General features: G+C 36.9%; 1 protein-coding gene across 1 annotated transcript in view; it reads right to left on the reverse strand.

Annotated features, from left to right (window-relative positions):
* The window catches only part of RSRC1 (arginine and serine rich coiled-coil 1), a 395,751-nt gene extending 376,750 nt beyond the window's left edge, over positions 1-19,001 (reverse strand). Inside the window, exons 1-3 of the mRNA XM_029939988.1 lie at positions 18,962-19,001; positions 11,864-12,059; positions 10,769-10,894 (exon numbers count right to left, since the gene is read on the reverse strand). Coding sequence (XP_029795848.1) covers positions 10,769-10,894; positions 11,864-12,059; positions 18,962-18,965 — 326 coding nt within the window. The 5' untranslated portion in view covers positions 18,966-19,001. The remainder of the gene's footprint in view (positions 1-10,768; positions 10,895-11,863; positions 12,060-18,961) is intronic.
* Between the last annotated feature and the right edge of the window lie 5,836 nt (positions 19,002-24,837).

Raw genomic sequence — 24,837 nt, forward strand, 5'->3', positions numbered from 1 at the left:
CTAAATGTCCATCACCTGATGAGTGGATCAAGAAGATGTGGTATATATAGACAATGGAGTACTACATGGCAATGAGAAAGAATGAAATCTGGTCATTTGTAGGAATGTGGATGGACCTTGAGGGTGTCATGCTAAGCAAAATAAATCAGGCAGAGAAGGACAGATACCATATGTTTGCATTCATAGGTCTAACAGGAAAACAGGAGAAACCTAATGGAGGACCAGGGGGAGGGGAAGAGGGAAAGAGAGTTGGGGAGAGAGAGGGATGCAAAACTTGAGAGACTGTTGAATACTGAAAATGAACTGAGGGTTGAAGGGAAAGGGGGAGGAGGGAAAAGAGGTGGAGATGATGGAGGAGGGCACTTGTGGGGAAGAGCACTGGGTGTTGTATGGAAACCAATTTGACAATAAAATATTTTTTAAAAAGACCTATTTAAAAAAAACAAGCAAAACAAAAACATTGAGTATTGAAAAAAAAAGAATAGATTCAAACGTAAGTGACCATCAAATTAATACAGACTCATATATGCATATATGAACCTCATGATGACCACAAATCAAACACCTATAATAGATACAAAAAATTATGGAGAAAGGAGTCCAGGCATAACACTAAAGAAAGCCATCAAACTACAAAACTAAAAAAGCAAGAGGAGAAAGGAATAGAGAGGAACAACAAAATCAAACCATAAAACAAGTAACAAAATGGCAATAGGTACATACCTATCAATAATTACTTTAAATGTAAATGTCCTAAATGCTCCAATTAAAAGACATATGGTAACAGAATGCATAAAAAAGTAAGACCAATCAACATGCTGCCTACAAAAGACTCACTTCAGAACTAAAGGTCACATGGAGATCAAAGATAAAGGGATAGGAAAACATTTACCATGCAAATGGAAGCAAAAAGAAAGCTGGAGGAACAGTACTAATTTCAGACAAATTAACCTTTAAAACAAAGTAGCAACAGACAACAAAGGACACTACACAATGATAAAGGAACAATCCAAGAGGACATAACAGTTGTAAATATTTCTGGACCCAACATGGAGACACTTAAGTATATAAAGCAACTATTACCATATAAGGGAAGAAACTGACAGTAATATGATAACTGTCGGGGACTTTACTATCTCCTTACATCAATCGATAGATATTCCAGACAGAAATTTAACAAGAAAACAGTGGCTATCAATGACATATCAGACCAGATGGACCTAACATATGTTCAGAACACGCCATTCCAAACCAGTAGAATACCCATTCTTTTCAAGCAGACATGGAACATTCTCCAGAACAGATCCCATTTTAGGTCACAAAACAAATTTGAAAATATTCAAAATGACTGAAATCATATCATGCATCTTTACAAACTACAACAGCATGAAACTAGAAATCAATCACAAGCAGAACTCTGGAAAGAACACCAACATATGTAAGTTAAAAAACATGTTACTAAACAGTGAATGGGTCAACAAAGAAATCAAAGAGGAAATAAAAAATGCAAAAAGACAAATTAAAATGAAAACACGATGATTGAAAATCTTTGGGATACAGCAAAAGCTGTTCTAAGAGAGAAAATTATAGCAATACAGGTCTTCCTCAAGAAGCAAGAAAAATCTGAAGTAAACCACCTAATCTTACACCACCTAACTTTACACCTAAAGGAGCTAAAAAAAAAAAAAGAGTAAAGACCAAAGCCAGTAGAAGGAAAGAATAAAGACTAGAGCAGAAATAAACTAGGGACTAAAATAATTAAGAGCTGCACAAAACAAGGAGATAAAAGATAAACAAAATTGATAAACCTTTAGCTAGACTCAACAATAAAAAAGAGGGAACTCAAATATATATCAGAAATGAAGAAGTAGAAACAAGAACCAATACCTCAGAAATAAAAGGGTGATAAGAGAATACTATGGAAAAAGTATACACCAACAAAATGGAAAACCCAGAAGAAATGGATAAATACCTAGAAACATACAACTTCCAAAAACTGAACCAAGAAGAAATTTAAAATCTCAACAGGCTGATAACTGGCAATGAAATTTTTTTAAAAAATAAAAAAATTCCCATCAAATAAAAGTCCAGGACAAGATGGCTTCAGAGGTGAATTCTACCAAGCATTTAAGAAACAGTTAATACTTATTCTTCTCAAACCATTTCAGAAAAAGATGAGGAAGGAAAACATCCAAATTCTTCCTACGAGGCAAACATTATCCTGATACCAAAAGCAAATAAAGACACCAAAGAGAACCACAGGCAAATATCTCTCATGAACAGAGATGCAAAAATTCTTAACAAAATACTAGCAAACCAAATCCAATGATACATTTAAAAAATCATGCACCATGATCAAGTGGGATTTATTCCCAGGATGCAAGAGTGGTTCAATATTCATAAATCAATCAGTGTGATACACACATTATCAAGAGAAAGAATAAACACCATATGATCAAGACAATAGATGCAGAAAAAGGATCTGACAAAGTACAACATCTGTTCGTGATTAAAAAAAAAACCCTCAGGGTGCCTGGGTGCCTCGGTTGGTTAAAAGTCCGGCTTCAGCTCAAGTCATGATCTCACGGTTTGTGGGTTTGAGCCCTGTTTCAGGCTCTGTGCTGACAGCTAGCTCAGAGCCTGGAGCCTGCTTCAGATTCTGTATCTCCCTCTCTCTCTGACTGTCCCCTGCTCTATCTCTCAAAAATAAATTTAAAAAATTAAAAAAAAAATTTTTTTAAATACCCTCAACATAGCAGGTTGAGAGAGAAAATACCTCAACATAAGAAATGCCATATATAAAAAACTCACAGCTAACATCATACTAGTGTTGAAAAACTGAGAGCTTTTCCTCTAAGATTAGGAACAAGACAAGGATGTCCACTATTACCACTTTTATTAAATATAGTAGTGGAAGTCCTCGCCACAGCAATCAAAAAAGAAATAAAAGGCATTCAAATTGGTAAGGAAGAAGTAAAACTGTCACTATTTGCAGATGACATGATATTAGATATAAAAACCCTAAAGACTCCACCCAAAAACTACCAGAATAAGTGAATTTAGCAAAGTCTCAGGATGCAAAGTAAATATACAGAAATCTGTTGCATTTCGATACACTAATAATGAAGTAGCAGAAAGAAATTGAGAAAACAATCCCATTTACAGTTGCACCAAAAAGAATAAAATACCCACCAGGAATAAACTTAACCAAAGAGAAAGACCTGTACTCTGAACTATAAAACACTGATGAAAGACACTAAAGATGACACAAACAAATGGAAAGATACTCCATGCTCATGAACTGGAAGAACAAATATTGTTAAAATGTCCATACTACCCAAAGCTATCAACAGATTCAATGCAATCCCTATCAAAATACCACCAACAGGGGCACCTGGGTGGCTCAGTCAGTTAAACAGCCACCTTTAGCTCAGGTCATGATCTCACGGTTCATGCGTTTGAGACTCACATCAGGCCCTCTGCTGTCTGTGCAGAGCCCACTTCTGATTTTCTGTCTTCTTTTCTCTTTGCCCCACTTTTCTCTGTCTCTCTCTCTCTCAAAAATAAGTGAATAAAAATTTATTAAAAGAACAATAACATTTTCCCAAAGAACTAAGAACAAACAATCCTAAAATTTGCATAGAACCACAAAAGACCCCAAAAAGTCAAAGCAATTTTGAGGGGGGGTGCGGAAGCTGAAGGTATCAAAATCCCTGATTTCAAAATACACTACAAAACTACAGTAATCAAAACAGTATGGTACTAACACAAAAACTGACACATAGACCAGTGGAACAGACTAGAGCCCAAAAATAAACCCATGTTTATAAGGTTTAATCTATGAAAAGAATATACAATGAGAAAAAAGTCTTTTCAACAATTGGTACTGGGAAAACTGGACAGCTACATGCAAAGGAATGAAACCGGACCACTTTCTTACACTATAGACAAAAATAAAAAATAAACTCAAAATGTACTGAAGACCTAAATGTGAGACCTGAAACCATGAAACTCCTAAAAGAAAACATAGGCAATAATCTGACATCAGCCTTAGCAATATTTTTCTAGATACGTCTCTTTTAGGCAAGGGAAACAAAAGCAAAAATAAACTTTGGGACTATGCCAAAATATAAAGCTTTTACACAGCGAAGGAAACTATCAACAAAAAGGAAGCCTACTGAATGAGAGAAGATATTTGCAAATAATATATGTGATAAAAGGTAATATTCAAAATCTACAAAGAACCTTTATAACTCAACACCAAAAAAAACCCCACAATAATCCAATTAAAAAATGGGCAGATGACCCAAATAGATAGCTTTCTAAAAAAGAAGACATACAGATGGCCAACAGACATATGAAAAGATGCTCAAAATCACCAGTCATCAGAGAAATGCAAATCAAGCCCACATTAAGATATCACTTCACACCTGTCAGAAAGGCCAAAATCAATAAGATAGGAAATAAGTGCTGGCGAGGATGCAGAGAAGAGGAAACCCTCATGCACTGTTGGTGAGAATGCAAACTAGTGCAGTCACTGTAGAAAACAGTATGCTGTCTCCTAAAAAATTAAAAATAAAAAGACTATGCAGACGTAGATTTACAGACGTATATACATCCATATACACAATAGAGTATTACTCAGCCATAAAAAAGAAAGATCTTGTTGCCATTTGCGAGATAATAGATAGTATTATGCTAAGTGAAGTAAGTCAAAGACAAATAAATATCATATGATTTCATTTTTATGTGGAATTTAAAAAACAAATGAAAAATGAACAAAGAAAGCAGAAGCAGACCCATAAGTATAGAGAATAAACTGATGGCTGCCAGAAGGAAAGAGGGTGGAGACATGGGCAAAATGGGTAAAGAGTAGTCAGAGACACAGGCTTCCAGTTATGGAATGAATATTTCACAGGGATGAAAGATATAGCACAAAGAATACAGTCAACAGTACTGTAATAGCGTATAATGACAAAAGAAAGCTACATTTGTGGTGAATTTAGCGTAACACATAACTTGTCAAATCACATGCTGTACACTTAAAACTAATGTAACAGAGTGTGCAAAAACATACGCACAAAGCTTTCTAAAGAAAAAGGCACAATAAACGCTAAGATAATAAAAAAAGGAGAAATTAGCAAACTTTAAAACATCCCTGAATTGCAAAAAAACTGCCTAAAACAAATGAAAAACCATCCCTTTGCTCTTAGAACAACTCAACATGATAGAGATGTCAGTTCTCCACAATTTGTAAGTTTAATGAAATCTCAATAAAGACACCAAAAGCTTTTTTAATGGACCTCAATGAGTTAATTATCAAAGTTTGTATGAAAAAAAATAGTTCACATGAAAGTAATAGCCAGGAGAACACTGAAAACGAAAAGCTGAAAGTCAAAAGAGGACTTAGCCCTACCGAACATTAAAGTATACTTACATAGTTCTATAATTAGAAGCGTTCTACTAGTGCGTAAATGAACAAGCAGGCTGCTGGAATATGAATAAAGTCAAAGAAGAAAAAGACCAAGTAGTAACGTAATTTAGTATATCAATAAACAGGGCATCACAAATCACAGGGGCAAAGATGGACTTTTTAATAAATGGTGATGTGACAACAGCCAACTGAAAAAAGAAAACAATAGATCCAGACCTCATATCATTGACAAGAATAAATCCAAATATATAAAAGACATAAATGTAAAAAATGAAATAAACAAGACATATCAGTGAATTCCTCTCTATCTGGGTATAAGGAAAGAATTTCTCTATATTGTGAACATAAGGAAAGGTGCATTGAGAGAAGAAAGATAAATTTACCACATAAAAATTTCTGCATTGGGGTGCCTGGGTGGCTCAGTCAATTAAGCAGCCAACTTCAGCCCAGATCATGATTTCACGGTTTGTGGGTTTGAGCCCCGCATCAGGGGCTGACAGCTCGGAGCCTGGAGTATGCTTCATATTCTGTGTCTCCCTCTCTTTCTGACCTCCCCCACTCACACTGTGTCACTCTCTCAAAAATAAATTAAAAAATTAAAAAATTAAATTAAAAAAATAAAAAAAAAGCTTCTGCAAGGCCAAGAAGTAGCATGAACAAACTCAAAACACAACTGAAAAACTAAGAGAAAATATTTGCCATATGTATTACAGCTAAAGGATTAATTATCTAATAAGTAACTCTTAAAAATTAAAGGAAAAAATTCAAAAACTCAAAAGACATGAAGAGAAAATTTACACACACAAAAACAGAAAAATGGCCCTCAAACATAAAGATGTTCCAACTCACGATAAAAAGAAATGAAAACCAAAATTACATTACAATACCATTTTTCATCTATCACACTGACAAATATTTAAATATGCCAACATATTCTATTGATGAGGCTGTGAAGAAACAGGACTCTTACACACTATAGACAGTTTTCTTTATTTACTTTGAGAGAAAGAGAGAGCGAGCAAACTCAAGATGAACAGGGACAGAGACAGAGAAACCCAAGCAGGCTTCACACTGTCAACCCAGAGCTCAATGCAGGGCTCAAACCCATGAACCATTCATGAACCACAAGATTATGACCTGAGCCAATATCAGACACTTAACTGATTGAGCCACCCAGGCACCCCAGGATTTTGGTAATTTCTAACAAAACTACAAACTTATTTATCTTTTCATGTAGCAATCCTCTTTCTAGGAGTTTACCCTGAAAATATACCTCCAACAATAAAAAAATACTCATGTACAGGATGATCCATGGCAGCTTTTTAGCACTGCAAAATATGGGAAGTATCTTTAATGTCCATGTGTAGGAGACAGGCTAAACAAATTATGATAGAGCCACGCAATGAGCAACTAAGCAACCATGAAAAAATGAGTAAGATTACTATTAATCGACATGGAGTACTTTCCAAGATATATCAGTAAACAAAAAGAGCAAACAAAAGAATATCTATAGTATACTGCGGATATAGTACTACCTTGTTTAAAAAGAAACAGAGGAGGGGCGCCTGGGTGGCTCAGTCAGTGAAGCATCCAGCTCTTGTTTTCAGCTCAGGTCATGATTCCAGGGTCCTGGAATTGAGCCTGGCATTGGGCTCCACACTGAGTATGGAACCTGCTCAAGAGTCTCTCTTTCTCTTCCCGTGCCTCTGCCCTCTCCCCAGCGCAGGCACGTGACTCACACATATGCCCGCAAACCCTCTCGCTCTCTTTCTTAAAAAAAAAAAAAAAAAAAAAAAAAAAGAGTAAAACCTAAACACAAATAAAATTAGTTACCTATGGAGTAATTAGAAACAAGATAAAAAGGAGAAAGGGGAGTACTATGTCTCTGCATATGCCTTTTTAGTATACTACTATTAGAACCATATTAATATTTTACATACTAAGATAAAGGGAGAGACAATTTTTAAATTTAGGGGGATAAAAAAACTTGAAATATGAATAAAAACAAACAAACCTAGAAGTGGGGAAGAGAACTATATACTCCCACATTAAAGATAAAAAGAAGCATAAAAAATATTAACCCTAATCTGTAAGTTTGTTTTTTTACAGTGGTATGTATCAGCAATTCTAAAAGCACTTTCTGGGTACTCTGGAATGAGGAAATAAGTCAACATACTGATACTGTGACTAACAGGAACAAATTCCTCACTGTCACAAAAGGAAGTGAAATATGTCACAACCTGAATATTTGAGAACATAAAAATTATATCAAAAAGCGGGGGTGCCTGGGCGGCTCAGCTGGTTAAGCGTCTGACTTCAGCTCAGGTCACGATCTCAGTTTGCGTGTGAGAGCCCTGCACTGGGTTTGCTGCTGTCAGTGCAGAGCCTGCTTTGAATTCTCTGCCCACCCCTCACCCTCGCACGTTCACATGCTCGCTCTAAAAATAAACAAACATTTAAAAAATTATGTTAAAAAGCATAACCGCCTACTCTATAACTTAGCTGTGTAAACTGCAGCAAACTTCACATATTTACTTCCCTTCTGCTACCCCAGAACATGCTTCATGTCAATTACTTTTTACATTCTTTTTACTTTCTGAAAGTATTTGACTTACCATGACTGAAATCACTCATTTCTATTAAAAACCACAGAGATTATTGCAACACACCTTTAGATTTAGAATCATTATTTTTTTCTTTGAAAAACTGACTACTTTCATCATCTCTGTTTAAAATACAGCCTTGATTAACCAAGCTGTTCAAGGAATGAGTGGTTCAATTTTCTTGTTAAACTAAGAATAAACTCATTTAGTTCAAATATTTTGAAGAATAAATTCCTAAAGTATATTTTCCAAAAAAATATGTGTAAAGGACATAGATAACATACCTTCTCAAAATTTAAGACTTTTCAGAAACTCCAGATTAGTTATTACAGTTAAATACCAAAGTGTCGATTCAAGAGGCTGAAAAGTTGTTCTGAATAAACCTCTGAATTTGTTTTCTGATATACAAAATAAAGGCATTATGATGCATTATACCCTGACAGAGTTACAAAACTCAAATTACTAAATGCATATGTGCTAGATAGTTTATGGTTGACTAGACATCATCGCTATTCTTTTTAAGGTCTTCCTTGCAATGCAAACAAAATTAACATTTCCAGACCCCTCCCCAACCCTGGAGAGAGCTCTAGGTAGATAACTGGGCAAAAAAACAGCTTCCAGGTGAGACGTTTCTTTTTTTTTTTTAATTTTTAACATTTATTCATTTTTGAGAGAGTGTGAGGGGGAGAGGAGCAGCGAGAGAGGGAGACACAGATTCCAAAGCAGGCTCCAGGCTCTGTGTAGTCAGTCAGCACAGAGCCTGAACCCATGAGCTGTGAGATCATGACCTGAGCCAAAGTCAGACGCTTAACCAACTGCGCCACCCAGGCTCCCCCCAGGTGAGTGGTTTCTTGAGAGTCATCCACTTCGGTGCTACCAAATGAGAGAGTACTTAAAATTTCCAGTGTCTTCTGAGCAAACAACCAGCTACCATGCTTCAAGCTAAAATAATTAGTGATAGCTTTCCTAATTCCCTGAACCTTTCCAAAGGTTCCCAAGTTTCCTATGTTAAAACCCTGATGCTTAAAACGAACTCTAAATGACTGACGCATGTGAAAATATAAAGAAGACCATAAAAAGCATGGATTATTATTTTTATTCCCAACGATGGGAAATTTCAATTGAAGTTGTTTTCTGGTAATCAGCCTCTTTTTAGACAAATCAATACATAAAAAAAAAAAGCTTTCCTTCTCCAAATCAATAAAACAATAAAACTTTTTCTTGCTACAAAACCCAACTCTCTATCTAACTTCATTTCCCCCAATTAATCATTCACTCAAATCAAGGCATATTTACTATGCAAGGCATTTTGTTAGGTAGTAAGAGGGTCCCCCTTCAAGAGTTTACAATACGTGAGAATAAAACATAATACTCAAAACAGAACTGTTACAAATCAGGAATCACAGGTGATGGTGGGACAAGAAAGAAGGGATTAAATTTGACTCAAGAGTGAAAAGGTAAAAAATCAAAAAAGGATTGAGAAATAATTAAAGGTTAAATAGAATTAAACATTAAAGGATAGGAAGAGTTCTCAAAATACAGATATGCAAGAAGGCGGAAGAACATACTCAAAAGCTAGCAACCCAGAAACATGTATGGAAAAAAAGGCATGTAACACAGTGGCTTATCCATAGAGGGTAACAAAGGAGAGGAGGCTGAGGCCACAGCACAAGACCAGAAAGCTAAATATTTGAACTTTATTGCTATTAACCAACTTCAGATTCATACAGCAACTTATAAAATTTTATGCCTAGATAACAAAACCAGGCTGTTAATATGTCCCTAGAGCCTAACAGTATATGAAGAACTAATCAGAAAAGAAACTGATCTGCCTAAAATGTTTTTATCCTACCATTATTCTGTTCAAAAACCTTCAGTAATTTCTGAATGCCTATTTTTATCAATTCCATCAATACCATAGTCCCCATCCTATTCAATCAAATTTTCTACCATTGCCCAAATGTATGAATGACTCCAGACAGGCTATTCTCTGTGTTACTGGCCCTTGAGCACAGCCAGAAAACACAGGTGGAGTATTAGTCGGTGTATTAATGTATTAGTCTAGCTGTGTATCAGTCTGTTCCAACTGCTGTAACAAACTACTGTCCAGCAGACTGGATGGCTTAAACAACTGAAATTTATTTCGCAAAGTTCTGGAGGCTATACTGTAAGTCCAAAATGAAGATGCCAGCTAATTTGATTCCTGGTAAGGGCTATCTTCCTGATTTATAAATACCCACCTTTTCACTCTATCTTCACATGGCCTTTCCACTGAGTGCATACTCAAAGAAAGAGAAAGATCTCTCTCTTCCTCTTTTTAAAAGGCACATGGATCCCTACAGGATTAAAGCTCTACCCTATGACCTCATTGAACTTACTTCCATAAAGACTCTTTCTCCAAATATAGCTACATTGAGGGTTAGGGCTTCAATACCCAAATTTAGAGGAGATACAAACTTATTCTTTAACACATAGAGGCAAGATCTTGAAAAATTTTACACCTTCTCTTACATTCTTCAAAAATGCCCTCCATCATGTGAAAAAGCCCTGTCCTGCCTACTAGAGGATGAGAAGCCAGAGAGTATGAGTGACCCCAGATGAGATTAGCAGAAGAACTGTCAGCTGAGCTCAGTCAAAATCATAAAATCATGAGAATATAAGTGATTGTTGCTTTAGGTCACTAAATTTGAAATAGTCTGTTACAAGACAATAAATATCTAATATGACATACCTTCTTGTTCGGCTTTTTGACCTAGATCTCTGAACTCTATAGGATTTCCCTCGACCCCGTGAACGACTTCGACTTCGTTTTCTTCGAGAACCATAAGACGAGCTACTGCTTGATCGATGCCTGCGTCTGAAATAAAATATAAACAAGTGTCATTGCTATAAAAAAAATTTTTATAGGCATTAGAAATCTTCTAGATTCTAAAGAATTGTCTCACTTTTACTACTTTTCACTCCTTCCTAGAAGCAAATAGAGATAAAATGTTATTCCGCTTTAACAGTCAGATGCCTGATGCATAGTTTAGTGATTGGATCCAGCTACTAATTAAGACATTAGGGGTGCTCAGTAGTAAACAATCCTTCCGAATATTATCAGACAATATTTTATGAAAACTATACCAGTTTATACCTACATGTCTACAAAGGATAGACACTAGACCCATGGATTCTGCCTGGCAAAAAGGAAAACCTTTGGGAGAGTGAGGGGATAGGGCAAATGAGTGAATGGGAAAGGGAGATACAGGCCTCCAGTCATGAAATGAGTAAGTCACAGAATAAAAATCAGAGCATAAGGAATACAGCCAAGGATACTACAATAGCAATGCAATGGGACAGATGGTAACTATACTTGTGGTGAACACAACATAATGCATAAACTTGTGAAATTGCTAAATAGTACGTCTGAAACTAATATAACATACTCAAATGTAAAAAAAAAATCTTTTGGGTTGGGACTTAACCTTCATAAATATATAACTTCTAAAAGAAAAATGTTTGGGGAGCCTGGGTGGCTCAGTCAGTTAAGCATCTGACTTCGGCTCAGGTCATGATCTCACGGTTTGTGGGTTCAAGCCCCATATCAGGCTCTGTGCTGACAGCTCAGAGCCTGGAGCCTGTCTTCAGATTCTGTGTCTCCCTTTCTTTCTGACCCTCCCCTGTTCATGCTGTCTCTCTCTCTCTCTCAAATAAATAAAAACAGTTAAAAATAAAATCTGCAAAAAAGAAAAATGTTTTACCTAAAAAAATTGAAAGTACAAAAATATACGAATTCTAAAGAATGTTACTCTCATTACACATAAGTAAAAATTATAAAACTTACCTTCTATCATATGAATGAGAGCGAGGCTGAAGATCTCTGGACCAAGATCTTGACTTTGATCTTGATTTCCTTCCACCTTTCTTTCGGCTGTATGTTCTACTATCTGAAGAACTACTTGAAGATGACCGTCTACGGTGCTTCTTTTTTCTCTTGCTTCTGCTTTCTTCTTCAGTATCTGATGACCGGCGTCCCATTTCTGTAAGTTTAAATTCAAAGAATCTTTTTTCTAGCACAATGGCACAATGGATGAAATTTAACTTAATAATTTTTGTAGAACTTTGTAAAAATTTAAAAAGTCTTATTTAAAGTAAAATTTCTGTCATTTTGACAAGACATGAGAAATAGCTCTAGTATAGTCTTCAAAAATTATCAATAAACTTTTCACAATTTATGAACAATTTAAATTTGTCCATAATATTTGCAAATGTCTCTCAAAAGATTCAATCCTGAGAACTGTACGTATTATAACTATGAATTATTATAAATTTTCTGATATTTTAAGTTGCACTTATCATTAATTATACAATATCTGGTTTAGGGATCAACCACTAATTCTTCATTTGCACATTCCCTAAAGATAAAAAATATTTTCCCACCTTTTATAATTACCTTTTTCTAACTAAAAATACTAAATTTTTAAGTGGATAAAACCTCATTAATTATCAACAAAGTACAAATTGAAACAGTGCAAAGTACTAACATTGATGAGGTTATCGTTAAGTCAGTCAACTCTGCACACTGCTAATTCCTATATAAAGTGATGGTATAATCCTTCTAGAAAGCAATTAAGCAATTTAAAAAGAGGGGTCATTAAAATGTTAATTTTTTTTGATGAAGCAATCCTACTTCTAAGAATATATCTGCAAAGTTTTTTTTTAAAAGGAAGATATATTCATGGAGATATTCATTATAACATTATTAAAACCATATCTAGAGAGACTACAATTTAAGAAAATACATACATATGAATAAGAGCAAAATTGAAAATACTTGATAATATTAAAGTGATGAAACTGAGTAATTGTTATTTTACACCATTTTCTATATGGCTATAGTAACACATACAAAATATATAGTAATAGCATACAAAAGGAAAAAACATACAGAAATAGAACTTAAGGTTTTTACACTTAATTATTAATGTAGTTGGTAAGAAGCTTATTTGTCTTAAAGCTAGCCTTTAGTCTCATTCGCAATATCATTTATTTATTTTTATTATTATTTTTTTTTAATTTATATCCAAGTTAGTTAGCATATAGTGCAGCAATGATTTCAGGAGCATAATCTCATTTATTTTACTAACACAGTTATTAGCTACCTTTCAGTGTCACATAAAAGCAAGATCTATCCTACGTAATGGTTAAGACAAACAGTTAATGGATCAGGTAAATAAAATCTCATCATTGCCTTTAATATGTATTCAAAATAAGTTAATATCATTACTATAAACAAAGCAATGTGTTAAATTACAGCTTTGTTTTCAGAATGGTCAGGTGAGCCATCCCCTCCCTGACTCTAACCCAAAACCACTTGAAAATTGAAAATCTCAATACCACTTGAAAATCAGTGTCAGGACAAAATTCAAAACATCCAGCTATTTACCTAGAGCCAGAATTAGACTTTAAATACAGTTCTGAACCTCCAAGTTGTTCATAGTTTACAGTTAAAATATTGTGAAGACTTGGTTTTGAAACTTTCAGTATTATCACTTTTAAATCAAAGTCAGTTTCCTCACTGAAAAATGAAACTGCACTAGTTAAAGATCACCATGACCCTTTCCAGCTTCAAAATACTGTACTGGGGTGCCTGGGTGGCTCAGTTGGTTAAGCAACCGACTTTGGCTCAGGTCATGATCTCATGGTTCATGAGTTCGAGCGCTGGGTCGGGTTCTGTGCTGACAGCTCAGAGCTGGGAGCCCATTTCGGATTGTCTCCTCTCTCTCTCTCTCTCTTTCTCTCTGTCCCTCCCCTGCTCATGTTCTATGTCTCTTTCCTTCAAAAATAAATAAACATTAAAAATGTTTTTAAAAAATACTACATTGGGGCACCTGGGTGGCTTAGTCGGTTAAGCCTCTGACTTCGGCTCAGGTCATGATCTCACAGTATGTGAGTTCCAGCCCCATGTCTGGCTCTGTGCTGACAGCCCAGACCCTGAAGCCCGCTTCCAGTTCTGTGTTTCCTCTCTCTCTGCCCCTCCCCTGCTCATGCTCTCTCTCCCTCCCTCTCAAAAATAAATTAGCATTAAAAATTTTCAAAAATACTATAATTATAAAATTATATTGACCATATAAATGTACATATAAACACTTAAATATCCACATATATTATATCCATTATATATAACATGTAACCACATCTGTGTGTATGTGTATTTTCATTAAAGAATGTTACATAATCGAATGATAACAATCACCTAAGTCTTCCTATTTCCTGGCTTTTTCTTTCATTGTTTGTTTTCACCTTTAGACAGTTATGAATTTTCTTTGTCCAGAAATAACCATTTAAATTAAGATGACTTTTTATGATAATCTTATTATCTGGCTAAAAAAATACTAAAATGAGAGAGAAAGGATAAAAAAGTACAAATTCACAAGTATAAGGAGACTAGAAGAGAAAACAACAGGAACAGTAGAAAAGATATGTCAATAAATTTTTAGCAAATGAAAACCAGATGGAGGATTTAGAGGTAAGAAAGTTGAATATCAAGCAACTGCAGAGAATTCCAACAAGAGAAAGGCCAATTCACATAGCAAAAATGAGAAAGGCTCAGGAATTTGAGACACCAGATACCAGAGCAGGCACAATGGGTCATAAGACTAAAATACAGAAAATTAGTTGAAAATCTGTAAAAGAAGTAATCTCCCAGATTCTCCCCCATCCAAACGAGGCAGTGACTACTCCTTTCCAGTCCCAGCAGGAAAGATGGCTTATTTCAGGAAAATGATGAAACAATGAAGCACCAGGTCCAGGTAAAAGAGGGCAGAAAGATGCTAAACTAAAAGTTAAAGTAAAATGAAAATCTATAATCTAATGGTAAATACTGCAGCACTCAGTGTCTTTGGATCCAAGAATTCTGGCAGAAGATTCTTTACAAAAACTGATCAGTAGCCAAAAAAAAAAGGTAAATAAATATTAGAACGTCCTCTGAAAAAAAGGCCAGGCCCTTAATTAACAAGGCCAAACCTTAAATACAGTAAACTTTTCTCCGTGACCCTTTTTTTGTTAACCTTTTAGCGATCATATAACAAAATATAACCAATCACATGATGAAAGCCTTCATCATAAGAGACAGAAACCAAAACAGGAAAAAAAAAAAAAAGCAACTTTTAGTAAACAGGGAACATGCAGAAAAAAATCAGTTAATATCCTCGGAAACCTATGAGAAGATGATCCCGCAAACAAGAAGAGGAGGAACATCCAAAGAACAGGAAAGCTTGAAATTCATACAAATGATAATTTGTAATAAAAAATACAATAGCATTAGGAGGTCCTGGGTGGCTCAGTTGGTTGAGTATGTGACTCTTGGTTTCACAGCTCAGGTCATAATCCCAGGGTCATGGGATGGATCCCAGCACAGGGCAGGAGCCTACTTAAGATTCTCTCCCCACCTCTGACCCTCTCCCCTGCTCATATGCACACATGCTCTCACTCTCTGTCTAAAATAAAACAACAACAAAAACAAATCAATAGGGTTAGAAGATAAGGTCAAAGGACTTGCGGAAAGTAGGAAAAAAAAAGAAAAAATAGGAGGTGGGTGCCTGGTTGACTGAGTCCTTAGGGCATGCAATTCAATCTCAGGGTTGTAAGTTTGAGTCCCACACTGGATGTAGAAATTACTTAAAAAAGTATTTTTTTAAAAGGGAAATAAAAGAGGATCAATCCAAAAAGTCCAATATCCAATGAATATGCATTCAATTAAAAAAAAAAGGCAGAAAAGAGATAAAAATATCCAAAGAATAATTCAAAAGAACTTCCAGGATTGAAAGACATTGCTTTAAATCCCCAGGACAACAAAGTAATAAAAGACATAGATGAGACATGTCTCAGAAAAATTCAGATACCAGCCATATACAGAAGATCCTAGAAATTTCAAAAGAGAAAACTAGGGGTGAAATCACAAAGGGCTTCTCAACAGCAACACAGAAAACAAAAAGGACTTGCCTTCACAATTCTAAGTGAAAATGATTTTCAACCTCTCTATATCCAGCCTAATTACTGATGTGATAACAGATCAAATATGCAGCCTCGAAATTATACCTTGCACTCACCCTTTTTTAGGAAGCTACTAGATGATGCGCTCCACCAAAAGTAGAGAGTAAACCAACAAAGATGACCGAGATTCAGAAAAATCTAACACTAGAGATAGGGGAAAAGTTCCATGATGATAACAGGCCTACGTATAAGAGAGATATTAATGAACAAATGACAAAAAGCCTTGCCCTCGATGATAGCAATTCTCAAAAGGGGGTCTATAGACCTCTGGGGGCCCCTAAGGCCCTTTCAGGGATCCAAGAAGTCATTAGAATACTGAAACATGATTTCCCTTTTTCACTGTGTTGACTTTTGCACTGAGCAAGCAAAACTGCTGGTGCCTTAACAAGAATCAAGGCAATGGCACCAAAGTGTACTAGCAGTCATATTCTTCACTGCAACACACAGTTAAAAAAAATTTTTTAAGGCAGTTTCACTTAAGAATGTCCTTGATAAAGCAGTAAAAATCATTAATTTTATTAAATTTCAGGGGCGCCTGAGCAGCTCAGTCAGTTGAGTGTCTGACTTCAGCTCAGGTAATGATCTTGCAGTTCCTGGGTTCGGTTCATGGGTTCGAGCCCCGACTTCAGCTCTGTGCTGACAGCTCAGAGCCTGAAGCCTGCTTTGGATTCTGTCTCTCCCTCTCTCTCTGCCCCTCCCCCACTCCCTCGCGTGCACTCTCTCTCCCTCTCTGTCTCAAATATAAACAAACATTAAAAAAATTTTAAATTTCAACCCTTCAGCACACATCTTTTTAATATTCTGTGTGATGAAATGGGAAATATGCTTACCTGCCGCTGCATACTAAAGAATAACGGTTACCTTGAGAACAAACATTTGTACAAATGAATTTCAAATTGAACTCACTTTTATCATGAAATACTATTTTTGAAAAAGTTTATTTATTTTGAGAGACAGCACATGTGAGAGAGTGTGCATGAGCCGAGAAGAGGCAGAGAGAGAGGGAGAGAGAATCTCAAGCAGGCTCTGTGCTGTCAGGGCAGAGACTGACATGGGGCTCAATCTCACCAATCACAGGTTCATGACCTAAGTCAAAACCAAGAGTCGGATGCTTAACCAACTAAAGCCACCCAGGTGCCCTAAAACACTATTTTTTTAAAAAACTCTGATTATTCAGAATTGAGTATTTGGCAGATATCTTCCCAGAAATGAAGAGTCTTTCACTTCAAGGAAACCTGACATTATCCGTTGCCAACCATAAAATTTTAGATCTCAAGCAAAAATTGGAATTTTGAACTTGTATACACCACCATGAGACTGACAGCTTCCCAGTCACTAAAGATTCCTCTGATGAGATCAGTGGCAATATTAACAAATGTGTGAATTTTTAAAAATGACATAATAACGTAAAAATCTGGAAGATATGTATAACTCAATGAACCACTATTTTCCCAAAGGCCCCGCATGGGTAAAAAAAATCCACTCACAGTGTAAGACAAACCAATTGATTTTAATGTAATGCATTATGAAGTCATTGATATGGTTTCAAATATAGTTTAAGAAACTACTACTTGTCAGGGCGCCTGGGTGGCTCAGTCGGTTAAGAGTCTGGCTCTCAGTTCTGGCTTAGGTCATGATCTCACGGTTCACGAGTCTGAGCCCCACCCCACATCACGCTCCACACTGACAGTGCGAAGCCAACTTGGGATTCTTTATCTCAAAGTGAATAAAAAACTTAAAAAAAAAAAAAAGAAAGGAAGAAAGAAAAAGAGGAAAAAGAAACTACTACTTGGCATGCTTTGCTGTAATATCAAAGAAGTAGTTATCTGAAAAGGCTATTAAAATACTTCTTTTTCCAATACCATAATCTTTTTGAAACCAGATTTTCTCCCTATACGTCAATAAAAACAACTCATCGCAACAGACTAAATGCAGAAGCAAATGTTAAGACTACAACTGTCTTCTATTAAGCCAGACATTAGAGATGTGACAAATAACAAATAATGCCACTTTTCTAAGTTTGTTTTGGAAAATACAGTTATTTTTCATATCAAATGTGTTATTTATGTTACCATGTAATGGGCTTACTATTTAAGTGGATTAATATTTCAAAATTTTCTAATTACTAGTAAGGCAATATATAGATATAGTGCACATAAAGAAAAGTTCTTGGAGTCCCCCATAATTGTTAAGAGTATAAAGGAATCCAGGGTGTGTGGCTGGCTCAGTCAGTATATCATCTCATTCTTGATCCCAGGGTCATGATTTCAAGCCCCACACTGGGCATTGAGCCTACTTAAACAAACAAACAAACAAAGTGTAAAGGAATCCTAAAACTAGAAAATTTGCCATTCTCCACTCTTGCCCAGCTTATTAAGTCCCTATGTAAGGCATAAAGAAGTAGAAAGAACATGACACAGATCTAATTATGTATCTTGGTGTTGACTGGAAAAAAAGAAAAAGAACAGGAGGTGGGTATAAATTTTCCTTTAATTTCAAACAACATAATTCACCCCTAGTAGAAAAAATGATTACATTTAACCGAGAAAAGTTAATGGAAGATGCAAAATCCTTCCTTAGAGGAATTAAGTAAAAGAAAGTTTAAAAAACATGTATTAAAACTATAAATGTATTTTCAAGTAACATATTTACGTTTCAGAAAAATTCCACTGAAGTATAATTAATCTCAAGAAATAGCAAAAGCCACTATATTTCTTTATTATAGTTAACATCAAATATTAGTTCAGAAAAACAAGTGAATGATAAATAAGATCTAAAAATTGTCTTCTCTATCAATGACAGACACTGAAATTGTACTCACCACTCTAGATAATATATATTTACCTCTGGATTTTCATATTATTGGCATATAATTGAATATACTTACTCATTCAAGTAGTGGTCATCAATTTATATGACACACTCCTAGAAAGAAAGAACTCTTTATATTTAACTCTATCGTTAAGGTACAGTACATGGAAAACACATTAATAACTTTCTGATAAGGGCAATAATGAATTGAGCAAATACTTTCAGGAGTCCCACAGCTAACAATTTTTCAATCTATCTGTAAATAGAAAAGGCAAGTGAGGTTTTTCTATCCTCACTCTATTTTCTAGGACTTCCTGGTTGTAGTCTCTTGGCTGTAAACCTCACCCAAATACTCTCACTACAGAACTGAAACCAGGATAGCTAAATATTACAGCAGGACATCAATTTACAAAAACTAATGACTAATTGAAGATGTGAAGCCAAGATGTGCTCGTTCAAAAGAGAGCTCAAGGCATACACAAATAGCTTTTTTGTCTAGTTATTAATAAAGGTACAAAAAGCAATTAACCTTTTTCAGAAAACAGGCAGTTAGAACAAAGATTCGTAGAGGATTTGACAGTTTCTCCACTACTCATTCATTAGTATATTAATCTTTTTTATCTTGGACATATGGCAAAGAAAGAAAGAAAAAAAAGAACAGGCATGTCAATGAGAAATCCACCTCAAAGAGGTAAAGTAAAAAAAAGTAAAAATACCATTTTATCATAGGAAGAAATCTGCAAACAAGTACAGAATCATGCAAAAACAGTAAAAGAACTGAGGTAAAATTCTAACTTGAAATAACAAAGCAAAATTCAAAAAAAGATACAGAATTGACAAAACACTCCTCCAATCAGAACAAAAAATCTGCTGACTAGCATCTTCTTTTTTTTTTAAGTTTATTTATTTTGCAAAAGAGAGCATGAGTGGGGAAGAGGCAGAGAGAGAGAGGGAATCCCAAGCAGGCTCTGCACTGTCAGCACAGAGCCCAACTTGGGGCTCAAACCCACCAACAGTTGAGATCATGACCTGACTCAAAATCAACACTTTAACTGATTGAATCACGCAGGCGCCCCTTAGCATCTCATTTTTTAAAAAAGCATTATCAGTTATAAGTATTTCTCCCCAATGGTTTGAAAATGAAAGCAGAAAATATACCTATACATCTACTGTAACAATCTTACTACACAAGTTTTCCAATTCATACCACAACTTTTTGCTAAGACTGGTGGAGTTGGTAAGGCCAATACTTCCTCTTCCTGAAAAGAAAGTGAATATGTATAGACTCTAAAGCTAGAGGAGATACACAGTTCCCCCCACAAGGTTGCACCTGTCATATCTTATTCAAATCCTTAAACTTGAGTACTCTGCCTAACCCCTTCACTTAGAGCTTTTAGGTCAAGGTCCAAAAATGACAGTTGGAATACGTTTATATAACAGCAAATGATATCTGAATTTATTTGAACACCTAGTTCCTAGTCAGCTTAAACTCTAATAGGAGAGAGGTAATTCTGAAAACGCAGTAACAACAACGAATTTAGGCTTGCAATGTACATTTAAGGATATATAACCTCTGAGACAGAAATTCTATTAAGTTTGACCTAAACTCATGAGCCAGCAACATGTATAAATAGTCCATTATAACCTCTCACCAAAGTAAACAGAGTTTAAGGGTGGCCATATGCTCTTAGTCTATGACCACAAGGCCACAAATTCTGAAGTCAAGGAAATAGAGCGAATAAGGCGAATATATTTATATGTTAAGAAAGTTAAGTCTATTTCACCTCAGCAAGAGTGCGAACCAGGAAGGGAGATAGACACTGAAAGAGGAGTGGACCTAAAGTACTAAATGTGAACATTTTAATCTAAGGAACAGCAGAGTGAGTGGGGCACAGAGCTCCAGGTTGCAGCCTCCCCTCTCGCTCCACCCTACCTAGAGCTAGTGACAAGCAGCAGCTACACAGAAACCCGAAGCAGTGATCTAGGACCAGGGACTGGGGATGGAGAAGGAGGTGTGGCGGGGGTAAGGGGTGAAGAAGAAATGGGAGGAAGAGCTGGTTAACTCTCCCTCACCACCTCCAGACCAAGGGCCTAGCTAGAGGCCTGCGACCGCACACTATCCTACTGCCACCCACCATCCACCACCCAAAGGCCCCAGCTCGAACCTAAAAGGTCAGAAAGCGCCAGGTGTGGGGCGCATGCGTACTCTGCCGCTCGGCAAGCCTCGCGGCCGCCACCCACCACCCCTCCACCCCCACTCCACGCCGCCTTCCCGGCGGATTGCGCCAGGCCCCGCGCCGCCTCAAGCCGAAGCAGGGCCTCAGAACCCCGCACCCGCCTCCGGGGCTACAGATGCGGGCATCACCTGGGTCCCGGCCTTCGGCCTCACGCCTCGCGTAGACTTGCAAGCGCTGCAGACCTAGAAATGTTCCTTCAAATCTGGGCGCCTCCGGCGTCCTCAGAATTTGCTTCAGTTTAAGCTCACCGCCTTCCTGGTTCCAGCGCCAGGCAGCGTCAGCCGAGCTTTCGAGTGCATCGATAGAGGCTACCAGGAGTTAGAGGAGTGCCGAGGGACTAGATCGTCACGCCGCCAATTTTTTGTTTGGTGTTGGGTTTGCGTGCTTGCTTATTCATTTTCTTCTTCCCAAAAAGCAATAAAGGTGGAGAATGAAGAGTGTTATTGCCTTAGTAATCGTCGTTATCGTCTTAGATAATCACTAGACAAATCTGCATCATAGAAGTTATGTTTAAGACACCACGCGTAGCAAAATTGGTTATCTCAAGCTGGGGGAGGAGGAAACTAGCCCAAGATAATAAATCATGGGAGTGTGTCTGTGTAGAGTCGTGTGTGATTAAATTGTAATGATTTATTTGCAAAAATGCATTAAAATCGGTGTTTCTTCTACCCTGAAGGTGAAGGCATTCACAGGTTGGTGGTTGCCAATTAGTTTCTCACATAAGTTAACCGGTTTAGTAGAGGAATGGGAGAAGGCTGCCCGAAGCTGGGAGAGGAGGTTTCTTCTGAAAGAAATCAAATGTATAGGGGTTTTATTGTTATTTAAACCAGTAGAAATTACAGCGAGTCAGCATTTTTCTGTAACTCATACTACATTATTTATCTGTAATAAATGGTAAGGAAGTGAATAAACTCTTGGCCTTGGTTTGGGTTGACTGTGAGAACCAACTCATTCACAACGACTGATAGATATCCAAGCTACAGTTTTCCGCTGACGGTTTGAGAGGGTGAAAATCACTTCCACAAATACATTTCTCATAAATGACTGTACCTTAACTAACCAGTTTTGAGAAGCCGTTTTAAAATTTTACTACATCACATGTTTATTTTAAATAATTCAAGAGCTGGGCAGACCCTTGGGGTCCTGAGTTTTATTGAAACCTGTGTATCTGTCTGCAGGCTGTCAACTGAACTTTATTCAATTTTTTTTTTTTTACCAAAACTACATTTTGAAATATCCTGTCTCCAGGAAATATTTTCATCTAATGAAACAACATAATTAAACACAAACATTTATTAATATATGATTTAAAAACCTTGTTGTGATTGTTATTTAACTAAACTTCCCTTAGGCCAGTGGGGATCTGTGATGAGACACTGCAGATTTCTCGTAGCTCATCTGGTACCAACACCACTATTCCCAAATATATACAAAGAGTCAATATGCCAGGAAAATCTATGGGAAAATCTACTTGGCATCTGAGCATTCCCTGATTACCTTTAAAGTGGGCATTTCCCCTCAACCTCAGTTGATGGAATTTTTAAAGTAGCTACTGAGTTTCCTAGTCCTTTGCCAGACTTCTAATAGTGGTTATGTTGGAGCTGTTTGTGAATATGTTTTTAACACCTCAGTTTCAGAGCTCTGAACAAGACATCCATTTATCTGGTCATTCTGCTAAATAACCTTAAAAACGGATTTTTACAAAGGATTAAGTTTTATGGTTATTCCTCTCTGATGGTATCAGAAATAAAGTGGTTATAAATAGTAAACCAAAACTGAATGTGAATCAGGTTTCTAAATTCATATAACGTTGGAAAATGTATTTGAGTCTCTTTTGTAGTGTGATTAAATGCAAGCACTCATGTAATTCATTAATGCCTAAAAACTATTGCTACTGGAAACTTAAAGATCTTAATTATTTCTCCTAAAAGCAGCAATAAATGTTTTAAGAAGAACAAAAGATAACTTCAGAATTCAAGAGAAAAAAAGGAAAAGTAACAGTTCCAAAAGGTATTATTTCCGTTTTCCTTAAATTCACTAAATGTGAACATTTTAATCTAAGGAATAGTAGAGTATGACAAACTATTTGTATATGTTCTATGAACCACTAATATATTACATTATAACTGTGTTCTCTTTTTACAAATGATTCAGGATGCTTTGACGATAGTTCTCAAATTATCTGTTAACTTTGTGTTCATGACTTGACCGATGGGCAGAACTATACATAACAAAGTTCTGTAATTGCTTTATTTTTACTGAGAGTATCAGATCCAAGAAGATGAACATGTTATCTTTAACATCAGAAGAAAACCAGCACTAATATTCATTCTATAGAAAATGTCCCCCAAGCCACTCTTGAAGAGAGATATAACTTTCCATATGTAGATATTCTTGTGAGATATATAGATATATATATATAGATATATAGGGTCACACTGCTCATATCAAGCTTTGTCCTGCACAATGCAGACAAATGACTCAGTAATATAGATGTTCCTTCTATATAACGAACTAATTCGGTGAAAATACTCCAGGAATAGAATTTTAAGTTGTAGCTTTGACAGGGAAAGAGAGAAATAGAAACCTTTCTCCTGGTGAACCTCTCTTTTTGAATAGTCCATGATAAATAAAATTAAAATTAGATGGGGGTAAACAAAGTGAATTCTTTTCCAAACTCAAAGAGGGACAATCAGTTGCTTTTCAAAATTAGGAAGTTGATTTTCCTAATTAATTCCTGTTGATTTTTAATGTTTCTGAGGATGCTAAAAAAGAACTCCTGTAGTTCATTGTGGGAAGGGTCCGGTTGCAGCGAGTTGTAAGGCAGAAGGGGTCAGGATCCTGAGATCTCAAAGAGGGAACGAAGTCAAACTGTCCTTGACCAGGGGCTAAGGAAACACTTTAAAATGAAATCTGTCAGGGAACAGCTGCTCGGGAAATGTGTTAGACAGACAGGTCCGAGTTGGGCTTGTACGTATAAGTGTCAGCTTAGGCTCTAAGACGCGAGTAGAAGGGTGAACCACAGAACTCCCGGGGGCGGGAAGCTTAGTGAAGATCCCGGCTCAGCTCTTGCTGCAGGCCGGGAAGCTCCTATAAGGAGCCGCGCGGGCCTGGGACGCTGTAGAAGACCCTGACTCTGAGCAAACCTGAGAACCCCCGTCATCGGCTGTGTGGGTTGGAGGGTGGGTGGGGGGCGGGGATGTAGGATTGGGACACAGGGTCTGGATACGGAACTGGGGCGCAGGGCGCCTAGAGCTGCTCTGGGAAGCCCGGCTGCAAGGCGGGGCGGAGCAGTTGCGCTGCACCCAGATGCGGTGAGAGATCGTAGGGTCGGTTGCGGAGTCCGGGTACCCGACTGACTTCAGCAGTCGCGCACTTGTCAGTTTCCTCTTGGCCACGCCCCGGCGGAGTAGGTCCAGCTCCCCAGTGTTTAACTGAATCGTGACACCAACGCAAAATCCACGCCTAATTAAATTAATTAGGGATTCTCGTCAGCCCTGGATTAATGGCCAAGAGCAAAGGCGGCCGAGGCTATCTGAAAACCCGGACGGCCTGGGACCCGCGTCCTCTTCCCGCCCCCTCCCGTCCCCCTCACTGCCCTCCCACTCCCGCTCCAGCCTGCCTGGACTCCAGCCTCAATCAATCTCAATCTCAATCTCTCTCTCTCTCTCTCTCTCTCTCTCTCTCTCTCTCTCTCTCTCTCTCTCTCTCTCTC

The sequence above is a fragment of the Suricata suricatta genome, chromosome 5, assembly GCF_006229205.1.
Source record: "Suricata suricatta isolate VVHF042 chromosome 5, meerkat_22Aug2017_6uvM2_HiC, whole genome shotgun sequence".
NCBI classification, from domain to species: domain Eukaryota; kingdom Metazoa; phylum Chordata; class Mammalia; order Carnivora; family Herpestidae; genus Suricata; species Suricata suricatta.